At 41.3% G+C, this 23,947-nt stretch overlaps 1 protein-coding gene across 4 annotated transcripts in view; it reads right to left on the bottom strand.

Annotated features, from left to right (window-relative positions):
• Nucleotides 1–714: 714 nt before the first annotated feature.
• The window catches only part of grb14 (growth factor receptor-bound protein 14), a 170,147-nt gene continuing 146,914 nt past the window's right edge, over nt 715–23,947 (bottom strand). For all 4 annotated transcript variants that reach the window (XM_078228243.1, XM_078228242.1, XM_078228241.1 and 1 more), the window contains 8 exons: nt 18,836–18,946; nt 18,370–18,465; nt 11,127–11,207; nt 8,142–8,258; nt 6,876–6,945; nt 6,491–6,578; nt 5,698–5,791; nt 715–1,923 (listed from right to left, as the gene is read on the bottom strand). In XM_078228243.1, coding sequence (XP_078084369.1) covers nt 1,777–1,923; nt 5,698–5,791; nt 6,491–6,578; nt 6,876–6,945; nt 8,142–8,258; nt 11,127–11,207; nt 18,370–18,465; nt 18,836–18,946 — 804 coding nt within the window. In that variant the 3' untranslated portion in view covers nt 715–1,776. The remainder of the gene's footprint in view (nt 1,924–5,697; nt 5,792–6,490; nt 6,579–6,875; nt 6,946–8,141; nt 8,259–11,126; nt 11,208–18,369; nt 18,466–18,835; nt 18,947–23,947) is intronic.

Genomic DNA, 23,947 nt, shown 5'->3' with positions numbered 1-23,947 from the left:
CTGTCTTAGCATTTGCCCGATCTCATGGCCCCCTACCCTCTGCTTCTGGGATCAACAGACACCCCTCCAGACAAATAGCCCCCTGTCCACTACCCCCCCACCCCCATCATAAAAATGGGCACTTTTATTGGGGCAGGTCGGGCAAATCAAGACATTTCCCAACTGAAGCTATCTACCACGGCAGCCAAATTATAGCCCAAGGTGCTTGCATATCTCCAGTTAGAGATAAAACAATGCCCTCAGCTGGAATTCTCCAGCCATTCACACCCCGCCGCTCCTTCAAGCGAGGATGGAGAATTTGGCACTCAGCCAAGTCTCTGCTCGGTGTAACGGGACCAGGAAATCCCACCGGCGTGAACAGCCTGAGAATTTGGCCCTGATGCTAAAATTATTTTACAAGAAACAAAATGGATACTTCAGCTGGAAAAACATTGCACAACACATTTGCCATTCTGTAGAAAAACCTCATTTATACATGGATAATAAATTATTACAATGCTCTGGTGATGTGCAAGTCTTTTTTAAATAGCATAGCAAGACCAAAAGCAGAACACAATGGGGGGAATTTTATGGCCTCGCTCGTCCCAAAACCATAAAATCCGGCTCGAGGTCAACGGACCTTCCCATGTTCCGCCCTCACCCGCTCCGATTCCTGTGGTGGGCGGGCCAGTAAAATTCTGGCCAATACTTAATTCATGGAAATATTTAGGATTACAGTAAATTTTCTTTGACACTCATTTTAAAAGAAAGTAGGGACAGGGACTGCTTGTCAGAATAAAAGTTTCATTTTAATTTTAAAACCTATTAAAGTCATTTCTCAGACATCATTCATGAGTTGGCTACATTCATGTAGTGATTGATATGCTACATTGGTCATGATATGGACTCATACCCAAATAATTATTTTTGGAGCAAAGCCCATTTTGACAATAAACCAAGATGATTAGAATGCCAGATTTATAAAGAAGTAATCAAGTAACGATTTGGTAACAGTAAAGAATGTCAGTTCCATTGCTACAATACATGTTATATTAATGTATTCTGTACTAACAATTACATATTGAAACACAAAACCTCTACTTATGTGATCATTTGTAGCATGTTTGAGAAAATAAAGATGTAATAGTGAGTGAATTCAAAATATCTTAACAATGCTTGATACCTAAAATTACATAGTACATCCAGCATCGCTTTGCACGAGCAAGTCACAATCATGTCCCTTCACACACGATATCCATCGACATTTAATTCAAAGCACAGTTCTTAAATTGAAAAAAAAAGTACATGTCCGAATCTGCACAACTTCGCTTCAAAGTATGAAATCAGGTTGTTTTGCCACTAGTTTCAATGTTCATTTTTATCATTTGAAGAATCAATCTCTTGGCAAATATTGAGCTTTATTACTCATGGCATGCAATGATCTTAATACCACTTCAATGTCTCTTATATAAAAAAAATTACTTGTTGAGCGGAGACCATTTTCTTGTGAATCTCTCCCTTGAACTGTGTAGCTTTTGGTAATGCAATGTTGACATTGTTCTGGTAATTCTGCCATTAAGAGATGTGCATCATGAAACACTGATTCCACATGGGTGAATTGGATAAAATCAGCCAACAGTTACTGTCTTGTCTGAACGTCACCATTCAATGCCACTTTCCTTGGTCCGAGGCACATTGTACATTAACTAAATACATTTGCAGAACTCTGGTGGTCACTCCTCAGCCCGCACTGTATTTATTGTTCCCAAGTTCTAGATGGACTGATGGTTTTGGAGATTAAAGTGTAATTCGAGCACAGTGGTGTTTCAGTTTGCAGGGCAGCACACCCTTGTTGAGTTGGTAAAACTCCACAAGCTGGATAAGATCAGTAAATTTGGTGTGTCCTTCATCCAGGGAATAATACAATTCTCCATCTTCTTCTAGCTGCATTGATTACATAGCAGTTTATGAAATAGCTCCAATGCTGTTGTGTGCATACAACAGTTTCTGTATAATTACTCAACCCTGTTATTTTGTATCCTTTCATAATTGTCATTCGGCAGTAACTTAAATGAAACAATTATCAGTGTTGGAAGCACAAAGCTTTTTTTGGCACAAGACGTAACATGGTGCACACAAACAACTCATTCGCAAATTATATGCATTTCTTATCACTTCCAAAGCCCACAATTATGCCGAGTCAACTGTATCAGGCAAATGCCACTGACCACCTGTCAATAATTTTGGAGTCATGTGCAAATACATCGCTTAAAGTGTATTGGGCTGTAACTTCCTGGGAGTGGCAATCAGCAGCACTGACTTACCTGCACTTAATTTCGAAAGCATCTATCTCAACCAACTTTTCTGCCTCAGGCAGTGAAGCTGCTAAAAAGGCATAGTGGATCCATGGTCTTACCATGGTCTTAGAGCTCCGAAAGCTTGTGTGGCTTTTGCTACCAAATAAACCTGTTGGACTTTAACCTGGTGTTGTTAAACTTCTTACTGTGCTTACCAGTACAGTCAGAGCATAAAAACAAGTATGTTACGCTAAACTTTTATAAGACATTGGTTTGGCCCAGTTGGAGTCTTCTTGTCAGGTCTGGGTGCCACACCTTAGCAAGGATATCATGAACTTTGAGTGAGTGCTAGGAGAAATGCTGGAATGGCAACAGCAATGAATGACTTTAGTTACATGGGGAGACAAGAGAAACAGATTTTTTTTTCCCTTGGAGCAGGGACTGTTAGAGAGGGTCAGTGACCAGAAGGGATAGATGCAAGATAAATTGGCAACAAGAGTGGACAAGGAATTTTTTTTTCTATACGCAGTAAAATATGATGATCCGGAATGTACTGCCTGCCAAGTGTGGTGGAAGCAGAGTCAATAATAGCTTTCAAAAGGGAATTGGGTAAATAAATACTTAAACAGGAAATATTTACAGACCTATAGGGAAGGAGCAGGGGCGTGGAACTAATTAGATAGCTCAAAGAACCAGCATTGGCACGAGAAGCTGCATAACCCCCTTCTGTGCTGTATCATTCCATGATATTTGTACAAAAGAATCAGAAGGCAACCATAATAGAGGGCATTACATTCACAACAAAATGTATTGTTGTGATATATTATTCCTATAATATTTAAAAACTGACAACGTGATACTGTCAAATCTTACAGTGTCATTAATAAAAATGCCCTTCCAATAACTTGCACTTAAAAAAAGTCTTAACAAGGTGAGTTCATAACAAAGTCTGGACAAATAATTATTCCACAAAATACTTTGGTGATACAGGGCAGCAAAAAGAAGAATTTTTTGGTTATTTCTTGGTCAGATTTCTTCACTTGTGCCAAAAGTAAAGCAAATTTTACTCATTCCAAATGAATCCCTTCCTCTGCCCTCCTCTGATAGGGTAATTTATTGTCCACAGCCATTCTGGTTCTCTCGAGTTTTTTTCTTTCTCTATTTTATGACATATTTCTGGTGCATAATTGAGGCAAGGAATTTTTGTTTTAAGAAAATAAAGCCAGAAGACACTGCCATGGGTATTCTTAAAATTGCCTCCCCTCTGTCTAGTTCCCACGAATTTCTGGGTGCTCCTGCAATCTGCTTGCCAAGTTCCAAGTATTCAGCTGCATTAGCAACCGCTCCAGCTGGGAACTATTTTAGCAGCCACATCCATAGCCTCATATGTGTCTTGACCCATATATCCCCGAGGCTGAAAGGCCTCGTGTACGTGACTCCAGACTGTGGTTGTGTGCAAAGCTTTTTCCACAGCAACAATGACTGAAATGCATCATGTGGAAATTTACCCCCAACCAGTAAAGTAGAAATATTCTACTATAGAAATAGAGATTTTTGGGGGAAACAATAGGACTGGACTGGACAGCATAACAACAGGAATAAATTAGGAAAGAAAGGTGGATCTGGTTTAGAAATGCTATGCATTTATTTAAATGTTAATATCTTACACTCGGTAAAATAGCTAACGAGGGGTGGGGGAAGGCAGTTGTAGATCATGGATGGAAGTTATAAGCTATCAGCAACTAAGTGGATTGAGATGATAATGAAGCAAGTTTCTATAAATATATTCAGATAAAATTAGAACAGTGCAGTCATTGAAAGACTCCACAGGTAATTCTATCAATTGACCAATACAAAATAAATTCTTTTCCGATTCATGGAGTTGATCATATGGAACCTCCCATCATAAAGTTGAATTTTTGGTGTGGGGCTAGGGAAGAAAATAGTCAAATAAATGGAAATTCAAGATATGGAGCTCACTAGGAGCAAGAGGAAGACAAGGCACCAGACTCAGATGAACATCTTACAAGGCTATTTAAATTAATTAGCAGAGCAACATAGGGGAGAGAGTGGTGCAGAGTTGGACTAATAACCCAGTAGCCTAGGCCAATGCCCTGGAACCATTTGAAATCCCACTTGTTCAAATGGCAGTTGGTGGAACTTAAAGTTAACTAATAAAATCTGGAATTGAAAGCTAGTCTCAGCAATGGTGGCCATGAACAATTGTCGTAAAAACTCATCTGGTTCACGAATATCCTTTAGGGAAGGAAATCTTCCATCCTTACCCATCTTTATCATCATTTCTATGATGATATCTTACCCAATCGGGTCTACATACATGACTCCAGACAGGCAGATGCGGTGAGCCAGCCTAAAATCCACTGACTTTGGCGTGTGGGGCTGTAAAATCCCAACCTTTTTGTTTGAATTCAAACTGCAGCACACGGGTAAATTAAAGATAAAAAACCAATTGGATAGATTGGGGGGGGGAGGGGGGGGGTGCGCGGGGGGAGGGGGGTTCGCGGGGGGGTGCAGTGGGGGGGGGGGGGGTGCAGGGGGGGGGACGGGGGGGGACGGGGGGGGGGGGTGTGGCGGGGGGGGGGGGGGGGGGCGGGAGGGGCGGGGAGAGAATTTTCCCACCCTGCCCGCCACACAAAGGTCCATTGGCCTCGGACGGGATTTTCCGATTTTGGGGCGAGCGCGGCCGGAAGATCCCACCATGGCTACATTTTGATTCTGTTTGCAGTACTAGAAGAGTACCCAAAATGGAGACATTGCAGTAAAAAAATAACCAAACTGGAACCTAACCTAGGACATCTAGCCCATGAGGAGAGATGGAATACCCTTGGCTTGTTTACTTTGAAGAGAAGATTTGTGTGAGATATTAAGCAACAAATTCAGAAAGAATTAGATAGATAGTCTAGAGTTGGTATTTGAAAATTATTAAATTTGACACTGGTCAGGTGAATTTTAGAGCTTTTTTTGGTTCTCTACTTCTATCCCTTATTGTTCTTGGCAACTGTTAAGAATGCAAAGCTTCTGTATTCCTAGAAATATTAGTTTTATTTTGTCTACTTCTACATATGGAGATATTTGATGCCTTGCAGAGTGATCAACACCTAATACTGGAACAATTCCTTAGAAAGTAGCATTCATTTCTTCAAAGCTGCATTTATTATTACCTCTAGCATCTACTGAACAACTGAAGACCCTTGGGTCACAATTTACAGATGGCATAAGATGCAGTTTAATGTTGAAGAGATTGAATTTTTTTTGCTCTTTCAAAGTCATCCCATTAACCGAAACAGCACATTAAAATGACAGATTTTGTCATGATGCAATCATATATTGTCAAACACACACACATGCATAATCTATTCATATAAATAATTCCCACTGAAATTTTACTCTCACTACTTACCGGAACAATCTGAAAATGTCTGATCTTCTGACAATGGCATAGTGACAAAACAAAACTTTTCAGATTACTCTGACTGTCCCGCAGCAAGAACATCCTACATGGGATGGAAAGAAGAAAATCAGATCTACACACTGGGTTTTTACACATTATTGCTTAACTGACACCACCAAAGACTCTGCTGTTTTCACCAACTCCATTGCCCGAATACTTAATCTAAATCAGTGTGTGCAAAGACATGGTACTTTATTCAATCCAGAGCTAAACTTTAACCCAGCATCCTACACCAAAACCACTTGTGCGATTACAGCATAGTTGTGATCTCTTGGCAGATTGTAGGTGCAAAGTAAAATTATTTAACTCTGCCCCCATTTGTATGGGTTTGCATTTAAGTTGCTTGATACTGAAACTGAGTAATCAAAATAGAAACACACTCCTATTCTCATCATTGGAATCCTTTATCCTGAATGCAATAATTTCATCTTCACCTCAATAGCAAGCAACTGTTAATTTTGATTCACATGGGAACCAAAGGGTATAAGGGGGAGACATGAAAGAGGAGTTGAAGCCACAATCAGATCAGCCATGAACTTATCAAATGGCACAGCCATTGTAATCAAAAACCACAAAATGTATCTGAATTGCAAATTTTTGCTGGTTTCAAGATGAAGGTTTTTATAAATCAAACTAGCTGGAAACACTTGCTGTTATCATTATACAAGAATTAGCATTTGAAGTGAATTATGGCAATAATGTCCCATCTAATCAGAAAACTCCTTTAAAGATTGATGCTTACCCATCCACAAGACCTTGTTGTTCTATTAGTTTTTGAGCTTCATCTCTGGAGAGTCGGTGATGAAACCATAGCTGCATCCGGTGAATAGCTAAAGTTATAAAGGCAAAATAGAAATCCTAAAAATGATTTACCTAAATTATGACGCATTTATTACTAATTTTATGTCTCAAAAGTAATCTGACCCACCATAACCACAACTGAATTGGCAAAAGTTTTAACTTTGTTTGAATTACAGCAAATAGTCTTCAGTCCTTTAATACTGATCCACTAATACACATTTTTAAAACCATCAGCAAACATCTTTCACTTAAAATTAACTGACACCAATAATTTATCTGAATTCTCCGAAATTGTCTTTTGCAACACAAAGTAATATTGAAACAACCTTGACACGGAGTAGTGCTCTGCGATGTGGTTGGACTTCCATATGCATTCAAACGATGGCAACTTCTCCTCTGTTATTACAAGAATTTAAATTTTCAAATATCAATTTCATTATTCAGCACATTTAATTTGAATTTTAAGTATCAACTGACTTGTATGCTATTCGTTTGAGGTAAATTTACCTTAGCGTTGCACTGAAATCCTACATTTCCTTATAACAATTAGAGTATGCATTCAAAAAACTAGGCCGGAATTTTACCATCCCGCCCACCACGGGAATCAGGACAAACGAGGGGCGGACCATGGAAAAGTCCAATGACCTCGGGCGGGATTTTACGGTTTCGGGCCGTAAAATCCCAATTGTTTATAAAGGTTAGTGCATTTTGATTTTAGAGGTTCTGTCTATGGTAGTTCCCACTGTTGAAAGATAGTTGCACTATCATTGTTCAGTAGGATCCAGCATGTGAATGGGTAAATAATATTAATAACGCACTGCAAAATATTCTCAACTGGTCCTAACTGGTTATTTGTAAAGCATCCCACAGTTATTGCACTGCTGAGCAGCGCCACTCAATTTTCACCAACAATCAGCTGAACAGTTCTCTACTCAAAATTCTGCTTTTGATTAAGAGCAATGAATGGAGTAAAGTTCTGAGCAGTATATACAAGAACAAAAGGTTGAGGAATTATTTAAGAAATAATCAATGCCCATTTGCTTGTCCAAAAGCCATAAAAGGTGCTGATAAACGGAAAATAAACACAGTAAAATATTCAGGTCAGGCAGCCTTGCGAAACGAACATGGACCTGAAATGTCAGCTGACTGACTTCTGTTTGAATTTATATCATATCTAATCGCAGTTTTCAAATGTACTAAAACCCTTTGCATACAATTGAAAAGCAATCACTATTTTTGTATAGGTGACCAATCAGCTGTTTGTATTGCTGCTAAATGTTAAGCAACATTGCTCAGTTATATATATTATTTTAAATCACGAAACAGTATTCATCAGGGCCTGTTATCTTCTGTTACACTGAACAGTTAATTACATTGATCATTTAGGGGTAATGACCAAAATCAATCACTATAAGCAAGATTTTATTGTACAGTTGGTGATTAAAATGTAGTTGCAACTGATTAATTATAGGAAACAAAATTCATTGACATAGGTACTGGTACACTTCAAATTATTCTCCAAATTATTTTTTCTATCCAAGTTTTTTTTTAAAAACTGCACTTGTAAGCAACTATTCAAACCAATATTTTACCCGCCATGCCAACGCCTCCTCAGCAGCAACTGTAAGTGCCTCTGTGGGGTTTTCAATTACTCTTCCCTTGTGTCCAGAGAAGTCCATAGCCACTAATGAATTTTCAGAGATGCTTCTCTATGAGGGCGAAAGCAAAAGAAACTATTTCAAAAACATTTTAGTACAGTGTTTAAAAACCAGTTTATTTGGAAGTCAGAAAGTCTGCAGAATCCACAATGGATATTTTTCAGGCTGGGGGAAGATTTGTAGTGGTGACCCCCAGGGGTCAGTATTGGGACCCTTTGCTTTTCCTGATATACACATATATTAATGATCTAGATCTTGGTGTGTAGGGGACAGTTTCAAAGTTTGCAGATGACACAAAACTTGGAAGTACTGTAAAATGTGAAGACAACAGTGTAGAACTTCAGAAGGACACAGGCAGGTTGGTGGCAGATGAAATTCAATACGAGAAGTGTGAGGGGATGCATTGTGGGAGGAGGAACATGAGAGACAATAGAAGATAAGGGGTAAAATTTTTAAAGGCGTGCAGGAGGAGGGACCTGGGCGTGTCTGTGCATAAGTCATTAAAGGTGGCAGGATAGGTGGAGAGGGCAATTAATAAAGCATATAGTATTCTGGGCTTTATTAATAGATGCATAGAGTACAAGAGCAAAGAGGTAATGCAGAACTTATACAAGACACTAGTTAAACCTCAGCTGGATTAGTGTACAGTTCTGGCTGCCACGCTATAGGAAGAATGTGAATGCACTAGAGAGAGTGCCAAAGAGGTTTACAAGAATGGTTCCAGGGATGAGAAACTTCAGTCGTGAGAATAGATTGGAGAGGTTGGGACTGTTGTCCTTGGAGATTTGAAGGAGATGTTCAAAATCATGAGGGGGCTGGACAGAATAAATGGGGGAAACAGTTCCCACTCGTAAAAGGATCAAGAACGCGCGGGTACAGATTTAAAAGAAACAAATGTGATGTGAGAAAGAACTTTTTCATGCAACGAGTGGTTCGGGGCTGGAATGCATTGTCTGGAAGTGTGATGGAGACAGGTTCAATTGAGGCATTCAAGAGTGCATTAGATGATCACTTGAATAGGAACAATGTGCAGGGGAAAAGGCAGGAGAATGGCACCAAGTCATGACGTTCATTTTAGAGAGCCAGTGCAGACATGATGGGTTAAATGACTTCCTGTACTGTAACAATTCTGAGATATTCATTCAGATATCATTAATGCAAGTTCAAGATAACACAGCTTCAAAACAAAACAAAATAGAAACTTCAATTAAATATACTTACTGAAAGTGAAATAAAACAAAAGAATTAAATCTTTATTGGAAATGGGAAAGCTGCAATTAAATAAAATTATGACTTTTTTTATTAGCAGTACGCTAGTTTTGTGGTTTAGTATGAGATAAAAAGTCAACTTTCTTCATAATGAGTGAAACTAAATTCAGTATACTTGGTTATGTATGCCTTCAAAAGCTACTGACTCAAAGGAACTGAATTACTAAAGAAGGGAATCGACAACCACTACCAACACTGACACAATGGGCCAAGTGGTCTATTTCTGTGCTCTATGGTTCTATGATTCTATATGTCTTCTGATCTACACTCCATCTCAATCCAATGCTATGCCATTAGCTCTTGATGCTTTTTGAAGTGACCTAGCATGGTATTCAAAGGCCAAAGCGGCTAGGGGTGAGCAATAAATGAGGTTAACTCTTCTCATTAAATAAAAATTTCAAGTATAGACTCAGGTGAAACATAAATTCCCCCAGAACGATGATACGGTTCCTTTTGTGCTCACCTGCCATCCTACCAGTCTTTACATTCAACGGATGATTCTCCAACATCTCTAGTGTGATGCCAAGTCCATCTTCTATGTCTCCTTCAGCATGTCAAAAGGCACTGTTCCTTCTGTGACACCCTATTCCAGTGCTCAATCAATGTCAAAACCCCTTCAGCTTTCCAGGAAAATGCAGGAGATGAAACTCCTGCTCTTTTACCTCCTCACTTCCCACCATCCAAATCTCCAAACAATGCTTGCAGGCAAAACAGCAATTTACTTGGACTTTTCAATTTATACTCTGCGCCGAGATGACAAAATGCAGATCAGGAACCTCTTTGCAGAATAGATCTGTTCAATCTGCAAGTGTGGCCCTGAGCTTCAAGTCATTTATCATTTGGATTCTCTGCCTACTCTGTGTCCTCAACTTCCCATGCCATTCTGATGAAACTTAACATAATCTCAAGGAACAACAACTCATCTTTCTATTAAGCACTTTAAGGCCTTCCAGGTTTGGTGCCAAGTTCGACAATTTCAGATCCTAACCTCGCTTTCCATTTTCTTTTTTGCGCAGCATTTGTTGGTAATTCTGCATTTCTCCATTTACACCTTCTCTAGTGGTTGAGTTTTGATGGTAAAGTTCGTTATGTTTACTTTACTGCCACTTTAAAATTAAACTGCTCTAGAAAGTTCGAGCCAGCATACAGTCTCATGCAGCTGAGAGAGAAGGATGATCTGAACAAATACCCTGTTGATGTTAACGTGATGTGTCAACATGCTAGTAAATATCTTAATGGAGGTTTTCTTCAATTCACTTATTTGAAACAAAGACCCTGGGTGAAATTCTCCAGCCTCCCAGCCATGTGGTTCCCACTGGCGGGAGGTGGCACATTGTTTGCTAGTGGCAGGGTTCTCTGGTCCCGCCGCTGTGAATGGGAATTCCCATTGATGTCGCCCCATGCCAGCCGGATACCCACGGGTGGGGGTGCGTTGCCGACGGGACCAGAGAATCCCGCCCATGTGAACGGCTGTAGAATTCCGGCCCCTCAGTTTTTCAGCTATCTAGGCATATTAATCTAAAAGTGAACAATTAGGTCAGCAAATCCTTGCAAGGAGAGAGAATATTAAGTTTAGATGATTCACCTTAATGCATGAGTACTATTAAATCATACTCTATTATTTGTAGTTTTATATTTTGAACTTCATACCATTGGTGATGAATTCAGTGAGGTAAGGCTTCCTCTCCTTTGCTGTGGTATTTTGTAGTTTTGGTACAGTTGTATTCCATACTGCAAAATAAAAAGATTATTCTTTGAAAGGGAGGAAAACCATTTGAGGGGTTGAAATCAAAATAAGATGACTAATCCCACAAGATGATCTGAGGGAAAATAAAATGAAGTTATTGAAATGTAGTCATTTCCACTTTAAAATTAAACTTCTCCACCACTGTTAGTAAACTACAGATAAATACTAAGTAGTTTCACTTGCTCAAACATTTCTGTTTCCAAGATGCACAAATTCCTTCAATTCTGCGTGTGCATGACACCTGTATAATATTAATCTCCCTTTACTCAACCAGATTGAATCATAGAACAATCTGAAGGCAGACTAAACCAAAAGTATGCATGGATTATTCTATTGGGAGAGACAAACTTATTCTTCAATCTGATTGTGTTACACACACTTCCTATCCTTGTGGTATCACAAGAAAAGTAGGAGGACCAATACCACCCAGAGGACAATAAACCAGATGTATCCTTGAAGCAGAAATGAGCAGAATAATGGAACTATGCAAATTTGACCATGCTAATATTGGCACATAGTCAGAAAGTTGTAAATGTACATGCTTGTAGTAGATACTATCCAGTTACAAAACTGTAAATAATCATTGCCAAAGAAAGCCAAATCACTGAGGTTCCTTTACTTAAAATTCATCCACGTTTCTTTGTCATTAGTATTGTAGGTGTCGGAACAGAAAATGCACAAACATTTGGGCAAATCCACATCTTACATAATGGGAGTTAAATGTAAAGTTCAGGAAATATGCAGAGTCTCGGTCTTTACAAGATTTATTTTCTCCTGGGGGTGGGGGAGGGGCGGTTGATTGTATTGATTCTGTCTGCCCCTGACACAGTTCAGTAGTGTTAGAGGAGGTGGGATTCTGAAGCACTCGCCATACCTGCTTCTCAAGCCTCAGTGGGATATGATGCAAGTACACAGCCTCCAACACCGACTGAAATGAGGTGTATTGGATTCCTGAAGGTTCAAATCAGGTGCATAGCATTAACATCATCCCTCTTTGAAAAGGGATTGAAGGGACTAGCGAGCTGCTTGCTTGGAGTGGGGAGGTGGGGGAGGTAGAAATGGATTGATGATAGGGCATTGGTGTTTCTGGCCTGAGGGTACTCATGGGTATATATGTATCTTCTCTCAGAGTAGAAGAGGGGGGAGTAGAAGATGGTGGGGTGTGGTGTGGTGTGGTGTGGTGGGGTGTGGTGGGGTGTGGTGGGGTGTGGTGAGGTGGGGTGAGGTGGGGTGAGGTGGGGTGAGGTGGGGTGAGGTGAGGTGGGGTGAGGTGGGGTGAGGTGGGGTGAGGTGGGGTGAGGTGGGGTGAGGTGGGGTGAGGTGGGGTGAGGTGGGGTGAGGTGGGGTGAGGTGGGGTGAGGTGGGGTGAGGTGGGGTGAGGTGGGGTGAGGTGGGGTGAGGTGGGGTGAGGTGGGGTGAGGTGGGGTGAGGTGGGGTGAGGTGGGGTGGGGTGGGGTGGGGTGAGGTGGGGTGAGGTGGGGTGAGGTGGGGTGAGGTGGGGTGAGGTGGGGTGAGGTGGGGTGAGGTGGGGTGAGGTGGGGTGAGGTGGGGTGAGGTGGGGTGAGGTGGGGTGAGGTGAGGTGAGGTGGGGTGGGGTGAGGTGAGGTGAGGTGGGGTGAGGTGGGGTGGGGTGGGGTGAGGTGGGGTGAGGTGGGGTGAGGTGGGGTGAGGTGGGGTGGGGTGGGGTGGGGTGGGGTGGGGTGGGGTGGGGTGAGGTGGGGTGAGGTGGGGTGAGGTGGGGTGAGGTGGGGTGAGGTGAGGTGGGGTGAGGTGGGGTGGGGTGGGGTGGGGTGGGGTGGGGTGGGGTGGGGTGGGGTGGGGTGGGGTGGGGTGGGGTGGGGTGGGGTGGGGTGGGGTGGGGTGGGGTGGCTTAATGGCATTATCACTAGACTATTAATCCATAAACTCAGGTAATGTTCTGGGGACCCGGTTTCAAATCTTGCCACAGCAGATAGGGAAATTTGAATTTAATAAAAAACGTCTGGAATTAAGTGTCTACCAAGGACCGGGAAACCATTGTCAATTGTCAGAAAAACCCATCTTGTTCACTAATGTCCTTTAGGGAAGGAAATCTGCTGTCCCTACCTGGTCTGAACCTTACTCCATACCTTACTCCAGAGCCACAGCAGTGTGGTTGACTCTCAGCTGCCCTCGGGCAACTGAGGATGGGCAATAAATGCTGGCCAGTCGGCGGTGCCCATGTTTAATGAATTTAAAAAGGCCTCATATTTGTGCATCATCTTTAACTCAATAACTCAACACACCTCCTTGAAATGAGAAATACAAATTTGAGATTAACATTAGTATGCAAGTGCAAACTGTGTCCACAATAGACTGAAAGTATCAATGCTGAAAGATATTGGAAGGTATGATCAACACACGGTGGCATAGTGGTTAGCACTGCAACCTCACAGGTTCGATTCCCGGCTTGGGTCACTGCCTGTGTAGAGTCTGCACGCTCTCCCTGTGTCTGCGTGAGTTTCCTCCGGGCACACCGGTTTCCTCCCACAGTCCGAAAGACATGCTGGTTCAGTGCATTGACCATGCTAAATTCTCCCTCAGTGTACCCGAACAGGCGCTGGAGTGTGGCAACTAGCGGATTTTCAGAGTAACGTCATTGCAGTGTTAATATGAACCTACTTGTGACACTAATAAATAAACTAAAAGCTAAACATAATTACTAGGTTTGCATCCCTATCTAAATTTTGGGGCAAATTCTTTTCACTTTTCCTGAGAGCAGAGTATAAATGATGTAAGATAACATGGGAATAGGAAAATGGGAGATAGCGGGCGGGATTCTCCGATCTTGTTCTGCTGTTCGCAAAAATGGTGAATTTGGCACTCAGCCAAAACTCCCCCTCACTGCAGCGGGACCAGAGAATCCCAACCGCAGTGAGGTCAGAGAATTCCAGCCATGTACATTAGCACAGAGGAATTCCAGCTGAACAGAACGATGACATGAACATCTTAGAAAACCAAGTGTCATCAATTAAGTATTACAGTTCACTTCTGTCATAATTGCTCAATATTTTATATGCGGATGATGGAGAGAAAAAATATACAACATTGAATTGTTGTAAACAGCAAGATTAAAAGAATCAATTCCTCTGACACAAAGGAGGCTCTCTATGTTTGAATTATACACTTGGCTGATGCAACTAAAGGAAGGGAAAAATGGAAATGGTCCATCGCTCATACTTCTTCCCATGATTTATTCAAGAGACTTGAGCACATAATCCAGGCCAATACTTCAATATAGAATTATGGGAATGCTGCACTGGAGTCGCTATTTTTTTGGATAAGATACTAAACAGAAACACCTCTCACAGAATCCCTACAGTACAGGAGGCCACCATTCAGCCCATCGCGTCTGTACCGACCACAATCCCACCCAGGCCCTATTCCCGCAACCCCACACACTAACCCTGCCAATCCCCCCGATGCTAGGGTCAACTGAGCATGGCCAATCAACCTAACTCTCAGTTGCTCCCAACATATCCCATGGCACTATTCAAAGTAGAGCATGAGAGTTCTCCTCCTGTGCTTGCTGTCAACTAATATCGCTGTGAAACAGGAGTTATCTGGTCATGTTGTCTCATGGCTGTTTGTGGGATCTTGCTGCAAGTTGCTGAGCTATGCAGCAAGTTTCCTTAATTACAGCAATGGCTTTAATTCAAAATACACATTGTGGTGTCTTAATTTCATGGAAAGCAAACCCATGACTTTTAGTTCACACAAATACTGGACAATTGGCAAGCAAGGCAATGCCTTGGTGCAACAGTCGATGCAATATTATCAGGACTGTCCACGAATATAAAAACAAAACTATTCAAGTACGTCCTGTAGAAGTGTATGAGTTTTCTGACTCTAACTCAGAGTCAGAGACTTTCACAGGGGCTCCCCAGGGAGCAGATGAATTGCCTTTCAGAAGTTTAAAAATCCCAGGCAATTCCCACATAGGTTTGCATCTCAGGACTCCCCCAAAGTCCTGAGGCAACTCTTTTGTTATACATTCAGTATCCGATGATCCAGTGACTGGACAATTTGGCCTTTTGTTTTCTTTAGACAGCGAAAGCAATAGTTCACCTTGTAACCCTTCTTCTTTTTCATCCTTGCCCTCCCACTTATTGTCCTCCAAAACATCACCTGTAGGCAAGAAATAAATACAGCTTCTGTTCCCCACAAGACAAGTAATAGAAATAAGCATAAGATTGTCTCTTGGTTTCTTTTTGCTCCAATAGACTCCAGCAAGTATCTTATTTTGTATGGGCTGATCGGGTGGGTTGGTGTTCAAAATCCAATATCAAGAGTCCAACTAGAAGCAACAACTGAATGGGAGGTGGGGTGGAGACTGGGGGGTCAAGAAACCTGGTGATGGAAGTGTAAAACAGTACGGTGTCCGTCAACAATACTGAAATCAGCATTGAAGAATCAGTTGATAGCTCTCAGATTTGAGTAAACTAATGGGCATTGCACAGTTATAGTTAATAGTCATCTCAGTGTGACACGAGTCTCAGTGTTATGTACCAGTTAATATGCGCAATTTAGAGACAGTCTGTTTTCAATCAAGTGCTGGTCTTGTTTAACTAAGCAATTAAGGCAGACAGAGGCGGAATTTCTAGCTACAATGAAAACAACAAATCCCTGAAGATGCTGAAAATCTGAATTAAAACTACAGGAACAGAGTAAACATTCAGGTCTGTGACTTTCCAGAACTGCTGAGCATTTCCAGCATTTTATGTTTCTATTTTTGCTGTCCACCATGTTGTTTTATACTTTTCAAATTTGTTCTTATTTATGCAATGCTACACCATTATGTTCTGTTGGTTTAAGTCGAAGAAATAACCTTTGGTGTAGAGCTTCAAAGACTTGTAGGAAGTCAAGGTATTAGAAGAAACTTGGTACCTTTTTTGACACAGCCATTTTCTCAAAAATGTCAGGATTAGTCAAGTAGACTGTTGTGATGGCCACGAAAGCCAGGAGGATCATCAATACATCTCATCATGAGCTGCCTTATTGAACGAGTGGAGGCTCATCCAATGGGCAGTCAGCGGAGGTTTTTAAACCTGTTACTCCACTTGGACCGTTGTTCTAGGTCCCGAGGTGAAGACTCCCTGACTGTAAGCTGCAGGTACGGCCCTTTCCTTTGATACACAATGAAGGGTATTGGCAGTGCAAAACTGACATTTGGCTGAATTACTACTATAGACCCTTAGGCTTCTGAATGTGTGTTGACTGCATTATCATTTGACAGATATTCTTCAACTTATCCTAGGTAATAAAATCTATTGTTTAAACACAACCACAAGGTCTGTGCTTGCTGAAGGTTGTTGTTGCCTTTGTTGAAAATGTTATGGAATGCAAGGACCCCACGACATTTTTCAGGAGGGCAGGAAGCTCTCCCAGTATCCTGTCAAAGTTTCTCTCTCACTCAATAGCCAACAAAATAGATTAACTGGCCATTAGTTGCTGTTAGTGGGAACGGCCATGTTTTGCTACATAACAATCACTGCACAGCTCAGTAATGTAACAGTCAAAGATATTTCTGAAACGTGTGAGAGGATTCTATATAAATGCAAGTGTTTCATTTTAAATTTTCTCAGCTCACTTGTCATTACCTCTCAGATCACTTCAGTTATTTCAGCTTCATTAGTCTATTGAGGTTAACAAATTCTCCAAGCCAGTATCTTCAAAATTATACAAGCATTCAATATTTCTATTTAAATAAACAAGTACAGGACGCCATACATAGATTGAATTAGACAACATGCACAATTCTAGGACAAGTGTATTCTGCATATATTACTTCTCATACTCTCAGTAAAGAACCACTTCTGTCAGCAGGATTTTACTATCTTTACCAAATCTGTTACAAAACAAGAAAATGAAACAAACACTTATTATAGTTTACTGCAGTATTTAAACTGTTTACATCTTCAAGAAACAAATGCATGTAGTCTTCAATTTGACTCTCAAAAGCAGTTTAGCAAAAAGCTGAAGTCTTTTTGGCCAAGCAGATTCCAAGTAACCAGCTGTCAATTAATATCAATTTCCGATAGGCCGGCAGCAATGGATTCTCACCCTCTCATATTTAATCAATTCCAAATTATTTAGCTTTATTTCCTTCCCACAGCAAGTAATCCATATTATATTCCCAACACCGAATGAACTTTGCATTCAGCCCCTCAAATATGTTCCACCATTCAATTAGATCATGGTAGATCAGTACCTGCACTCCATTTAAAACAATCAACCAAAATGGAGGTGACTCAACTACTTTGGACAAGATCAGCCTGTAATGTGGATTGTGTTGTGAGGCGTTGGATACCGTTTGGTATGTCCTAATGAAGTCTTCATAGTACGAGGTAGGTTAACTCTATGTTATCATTAAGTATAAGAACTGTGGGCCTTGACTTGATCCGAGTGGAAATCAGCATCAGATTGTTGCTACTCTGTACCTACTTTAACTGCACTACATTTCTTAAGTGCCCATCTCGCCTGACCTTCCTGACTGGGACCGGGTGAGATCCAGGCAGTGCAGCAGGTCTCTGGGTACAGTGTTGGAGTCCAAAAGAGTTATGGTGAAAAAGGACACATCCCCTCCCCCTTTTTTTTCCCGGCACTGGCTGCAGGGTTAAAATGGCTGACTGAGCCCTACTGGATGCAATAATGTTACCATTCATTGCTGCCCAAGTGATGAGACCAGGACCTGGGCCCTGGCTCACACTCCCCAACGAATGAGAATCTCAATGTCTGAATCAGTTATTAATGTGCTGACCTCAAGAAAATGTACAAAATAAACGAATCCAATCAAAATGTACACATTGTTATATATTCAGCTAACAAGAAGTTGAGGTGCAACTTGATTCGTAAATGTGATGGTTTAAGATATTTCGAAGTAATTAGGCAAACTTACGCACCAAATTGTATTTGGTCAAGTTGGGGTGTAGTAAGCAGAATGTATTCAATGCATAATGGATATGCTCACATGTGTGCGCACACAAAGCTGCTAGAGAATAAAGAAACTCAAACCAGACTGTCTTTAATTATTTCACAAATAAGTATATATTTTAAAAGAATGCAGTTTTTATAAAGATAAAATGGATCAATCTTCCGCACGTTAATAACAATACTAATACTATTTACCTTAAAAAGTCGAATCACTGTCACCCAGCATGTCCTACTCTGTTCATCTTCAGCACAAAGTAACTTCAGATCTCTGGGACCTCCTGATTTGTGAAGCTGGAAGGCCACAGCAAATTGTTTAGGATTAATGCATGCCTTAACAATAATACCTGTTGGAATTAAAAAAAGAAATCACTAAAAACACCTCTAAATTAAACCCTGTTCCTTTTATCACCTTCAATCCATCTGTGTTCAGCTAGCTGACACTTTAAATGCACCAAGTAAATCCCTATGGGAAAAGTAATTTTAAAAAAAATTGGTGGACAGACTTAGCCTTTGTTTTGTGTTGTACCTCAACATGCACATTGCACAACGCAGAAGGGGTTATTACTTAATCCTTAGTTTCAGTTTGGGAAAAAAGGCACGCGTCCAAATTACACAATATCTATTTGCAACAAGGACTCGATCCAACAGAAAGGATATGTACCTTGATGCAGAATCCAAAATTTGTTGGGGCTCCATACATCTTCCTTCCTGATAACAGTGTGTAAACATTGCTTTCACTGAACTCAGCAACAAACTGTAAATGTCTTGGTTCCTGCAATTAGGACAGGAAAATAGTTAATGCACAATTAAGAAATGAATAAATTTTAAATGACAAGGAAACCTGACTTGACCGTTAACCTAAACTTTTCAACCTATAACTAATGACCAGAACCATGAAATGGCAGGTACAGGGGAATAGGTATTGCCGCTTTAACAAGGTGTGAAATGCTTACAGAATTGATCAAGATAGGCACCAGGGTGAATAGACGCCTTTGTAATTGATTCCTATGATGCTGCAAAATGTTCATATTTAATGGCTTGCTATAGTCAGTTGCTACCATGAGTGTGGGCTGAGTAAGTTTTGAGGACTGAATATAAAATTGCAAGTGATGCATGGCTTCTAACCAGAAGGGTATTGGCCCAAATCTTCCGGTCAGTCATGAAGCAGGAGTGCACGCCACTGACCAGATTTAAAATTCTGGCCTTGCTTTAACGCTGGAGCCTTTGGACCTTCCAGTCTCAGCTCCAGCTTTAATACATTGATGAGCAGTCTGGGGAAGCCAAGAAGCAAGCATCATTTCACTGAAACCAGGCCCTCTTATTTGTCCTGAACTGCGCCTTAATGCCCGTTTTCAGTTCATTGAATTGAAGCATTTTTAATGGACCTGTCACTCCCAGCACAACTCAGCATCCTCACCAGCAACTCCCGATACTGCTCAAACCCCTCCCATTATACTACTCACCCCTCTGGCAATGCTCGCTACTGCCTGCTCTCCCCTGCAAACCACTGACAATTTTGACATGCTCTGAACCTCCGTCACTGCCCAGATCTCACATCCCAACAATGTTCATCCTCCCCATCAAGCCTGTTAATGCGCACCCACAACCATTTAAACTCTTCCTCCCTACACCCCATTTCCTGATATGCACATGGGTGGCATGGTGGCACAGTGGTTAGCACTGCTGCCTTACAGCGCCACGGACCCGGTTCCCAGCTTGGGTCACTGTCTGTGTGGAGGTTGCACATTCTCCCGTGTCTGTGTGGGTTTCCTCCAGGTGCTTCAGTTTCTTCCCACAGTCCAAAGATGTGCAGGTTAGGTGGATTGGCAATGCTAAACTGCCCCTTAGTGTCAGGGGGACTAGCTAGGGTAAATGCTTGGGGTTATGGGGCTAGAACTTGGGTGGGATTGTGGTCGGTGCAGAGTCAATGGGCCCAGTAGCCTCCTTCTGCACTGGGGGATGGGGGTGAGCATCGTCAGGGATGCAGGAGCATTATCAGGGATGTTTTTTTAACATTCATTTACAGGACTAGGTTGTTACTGGCTGAGCCAGCATTTATTGCCCATCCCTATTTGCCCTTGAGAATGTGGTGGTGAGCTGTCATCTTGAACCACTGCAGTCCATGAGGTATAGGTACACCACAGTGCTGTTAAGGAGGAAATTCCAGGATTTTGACTCAGCGACAGTAAGGGAATGGCAATATATTTCCAAGTCAGGATGGTGAGTGATTTGGAGGGGAGCCTCCCAGTTGGCCGCGTTGCCATGTACCTGCAGCCTTTGTCCTTCTAGATGGGAGCGGTTGTGGGTCTGGAAGGTGGTGCCTAAGAAACCCTTAGTGAGTTCCTGCTGTACATCCTATAGATGATACACATTGCAGCCATTGTGCATCGATGGTGGAGGAATTGAGTGTTTGTGGAAGAGGTGCCAATTAAGTGGGCTGCTTTGTGCTGGATGGAGCAGGGTGAGCATTGTCAGGGGTGCAGGAAAGGGAAACATAGTCAGGAACATTGGAGGGTTGAGCAATCCGTACAGGAGAGGGGTGAGCATTGTCGGAGTCAGAGCATGAGTGTTGTTCTGGGATAGAGTGGTTGTGTTTTGTTTTTTGGCTTATCCAGAACAGATCCTGCTATTAATCACTGACATATACCAGAGATTAACGGGAGAATGGTTGGGTAAATTTCTACCTGAGTGTTGAGAATTAGGCAATAATCTCTAACACCGAGGTCTGTGTCAGAGACATTCTCAGGAGGTGCTCAGGCAGCATAACTTCACCTATTGTAACTTTAAATTTCCTGGGTATACACCATGCATGTGCACTGTTCGGGACTTCCACAGGATGCCATCACACAACAGCGTCTCAATATTCTCTACTTGAACCATCGGAAGATTCTGCTCATTATCTCCTCTTCTCAATTATTCCCTCAATGCAACGTTCGAGGCAAAACATGACACTTTTCTTTTTAAATTAGCGTCACAAGTAGGCTTACATTAGCACTGCAATGAAGTTACTGTGAAAATCCCTAATTTTAGTTTGAACAAAAAGTTTTCATTTCTGACGCAGTGGCAACAAGTTTTACTTAAAAGCATTTGCTGGAACATACATTGTGATCAATCATTTTAAATATTGCATGGTGCTCTTGGGAATCAGTTAGACATTCACATCTACAAAGTCTGGTGAAACAAAAATAAAATATAGTGATTTAATGGGTATTGAATTACCAATTTGCTATGAACTATTTATCCCCGAGCTATAAAACTGAATTCAATAAATGATACTTTGCGGGTTGACAGCTAAAAAGGAAATCACTAAATTCTGCTGCATTGCTGTAAAAATCTGAATGAATTCAAGGAATGAAAGGTGCCACTCCGACACAGCTGACAAGAAACTCCAGTCCCACGAGGCACCGTCTCTTATTCCTCAAAAAGCCTAGCAAGATAGTTGGTTGTAAAAATTGCTACTCAAGAAGACACCCCACCACCTTCTTAAATCAACTAAAAAAGCACAATTAATGAATATCACAAAAATCTGAAATCTACACCTCAGTTAATTTCGGTGTATGGCAATCCTCGTAATGACCAAGAACTTAAGGAGAAATGAGAACTGTCACTGAATGACTGAAAAGATCGCAAGACAAGATAAGGTTTGATGCTTTAAGACTTTTACTGCAACAAACAAACTAGGAGCAATATTGATTGAACACTAAACTGAGCAAAGAAAATGCTGGAAATACTCAGCTGCTTATGACATCATGTGTGGAGAGAAACAGAGTAAACCTTTAAGGTCTGTGACCTTTCATCAGAACTGCAAAAAACGTTAGAGATGTAATAAGGGGTAGGTGGGGCAATGACAAAAGGAAGGTCTGTGATAAGGGGAAAGTCAGGAGAGATTGAATATCAATACTGCCGTGGACAGATGCATCAGTGGTAAGTAATGAGGTGAGGATGAGGTCATGTAGATTTTTTGCCCCTCTTGTTGGCTCCCTCAACACTTGCTGCAGACTCAGTCCATTAGATATGTCCATCATTGGATAGGGTGTTACTACCAATACGCACTAGTTGATGGACATTGAAGTCTCCCACTAGAGTAAATTCTATGTCCTGGTTACCCTCAATGGTTCTTGCAAGTTGTATTCAATAAGTTCATCAGTTGAGGGAGCAGGTGGTAATGAGCAGAAGGTTTCTTGTGAGACTTCATAGTGTCAATGTTTAGGACTCCATAGTAATTCCCTCATAAATTTATGCCAGTGTAAATCAACTCACCTAATCCTTTGAGGAGAGTCGGGGCTCTCAGGCAGGCTTAACCGAAAAGGGTTAACTTTGTTGAATGATGTGCAGAGAAATGAATATGTTCCTTGATTGACAACTATAAGCTAAGCTGTAACTTATAAGCTCTTTTGTGATCTCTTTTGTCAATAACTGAATATTTGTTTACACAAGTTGAAGAGCTGTCAAGTACTTAGGTCTTCTGTACTTGTGTTATCTGATATTTAAAAGGTATAGCTGACTGACACTTATTGGGTTGTAGCAATAGCAGTTTTTAAAAACAGAAAATTATGAACGGGTGTTTGTTAAGCAGTTCTACACATGTCACTGTTACTACAGGATTCACTCTAGAGTGTATACTGGGTGAATGGGCTTATGCCATGAGTTGACATGGATAAGATCTTTCGACTTTACCTTTCAACAGGTTTACAAAGCCAGATTCTGGTCTATGACTCCTCTGAGGGAAGCATGAGTCATGGAGAAGCTGGTCTGCTCAGAGATAACTATTCCCGCAATAGAGCTGGCCAGGTCAGGACTGCAGGGTATGGACTCGCTACTGACACCCTTATCTATGCCACTTTCAGCCTCTGGCCGCTCACCCTCTTTCTCTCTCCAGGATCCTGGCAGACTAACCTGCATCTTAGAACTTTCAGGGATATCATCCCCTCTAATCATGGCAACATGAATCCATGGGCCTTGTATCCAGGTAGAGATACTGATTAGCTATCCTCAAGAGCCCAGTTTTCTTTCACCTCAGAATTAAATGGACAGATTAACACATAGCCACTCACAGTGCAGCATGCTCAACACTTCTCTGGACTTTCAGGATTCACAGTCTTTAGCTCACAAGGTGCTATCATTCTCTCCAAGCATAAGCACTTGCACCTTCTTCCCAGTAAAACAATATGGCCCCCCTTTGATTTGTAACAATCAAGCCACCTCAGGCTTGCTGATCAGTAGACTTCAGGACAGGTCAAATGACCCCCTTCACTTAACCTTATATTTGGAGACATGATCCCAAGTCATAATAATAATCTTATAACCCCTATAATTGTAACAGCTTGGGATGAGAGGGCTATTAGTAATTGAGAATGAGGAGACTGGAGTAATGCAGAATAATTAATTAATTGTTCTTAATCTTTAAAGCAGGGCAAGGGTTGGATTGTAGAAATGCCTGTAGATAAAAAATTCTAAAACCTTTTCATAAAATGTTAAATTGGACAAAAAGGAGAAACTCAGAATCTAGGTAGCACGCATTTTCGAATGTTGATGGAAAATCGAAGAAGAGATAATAGGGGTAAATAAAGCACAATGTTCCAAAAATCCTTAGAAACTGGAATTATGCCCAAAGATAATAGTACTGCAAATGTTAAACTAATTTGCAAGAAAGGAAAAAGGGATAAGTCAGAAAATTATAGACGAGTTGGTCCAATTCCAGGTGTGGCTCAAATTCTGAGGCAGAATTTAATGGGCCCTGGCTGGCAGGTTTACACGTGGGTGAGGAGGGGTA

Source organism: Mustelus asterias, chromosome 14 (assembly GCF_964213995.1).
Source record: "Mustelus asterias chromosome 14, sMusAst1.hap1.1, whole genome shotgun sequence".
Lineage (NCBI taxonomy): Eukaryota > Metazoa > Chordata > Chondrichthyes > Carcharhiniformes > Triakidae > Mustelus > Mustelus asterias.
This window is presented reverse-complemented; position numbering and strand designations above follow the sequence as displayed.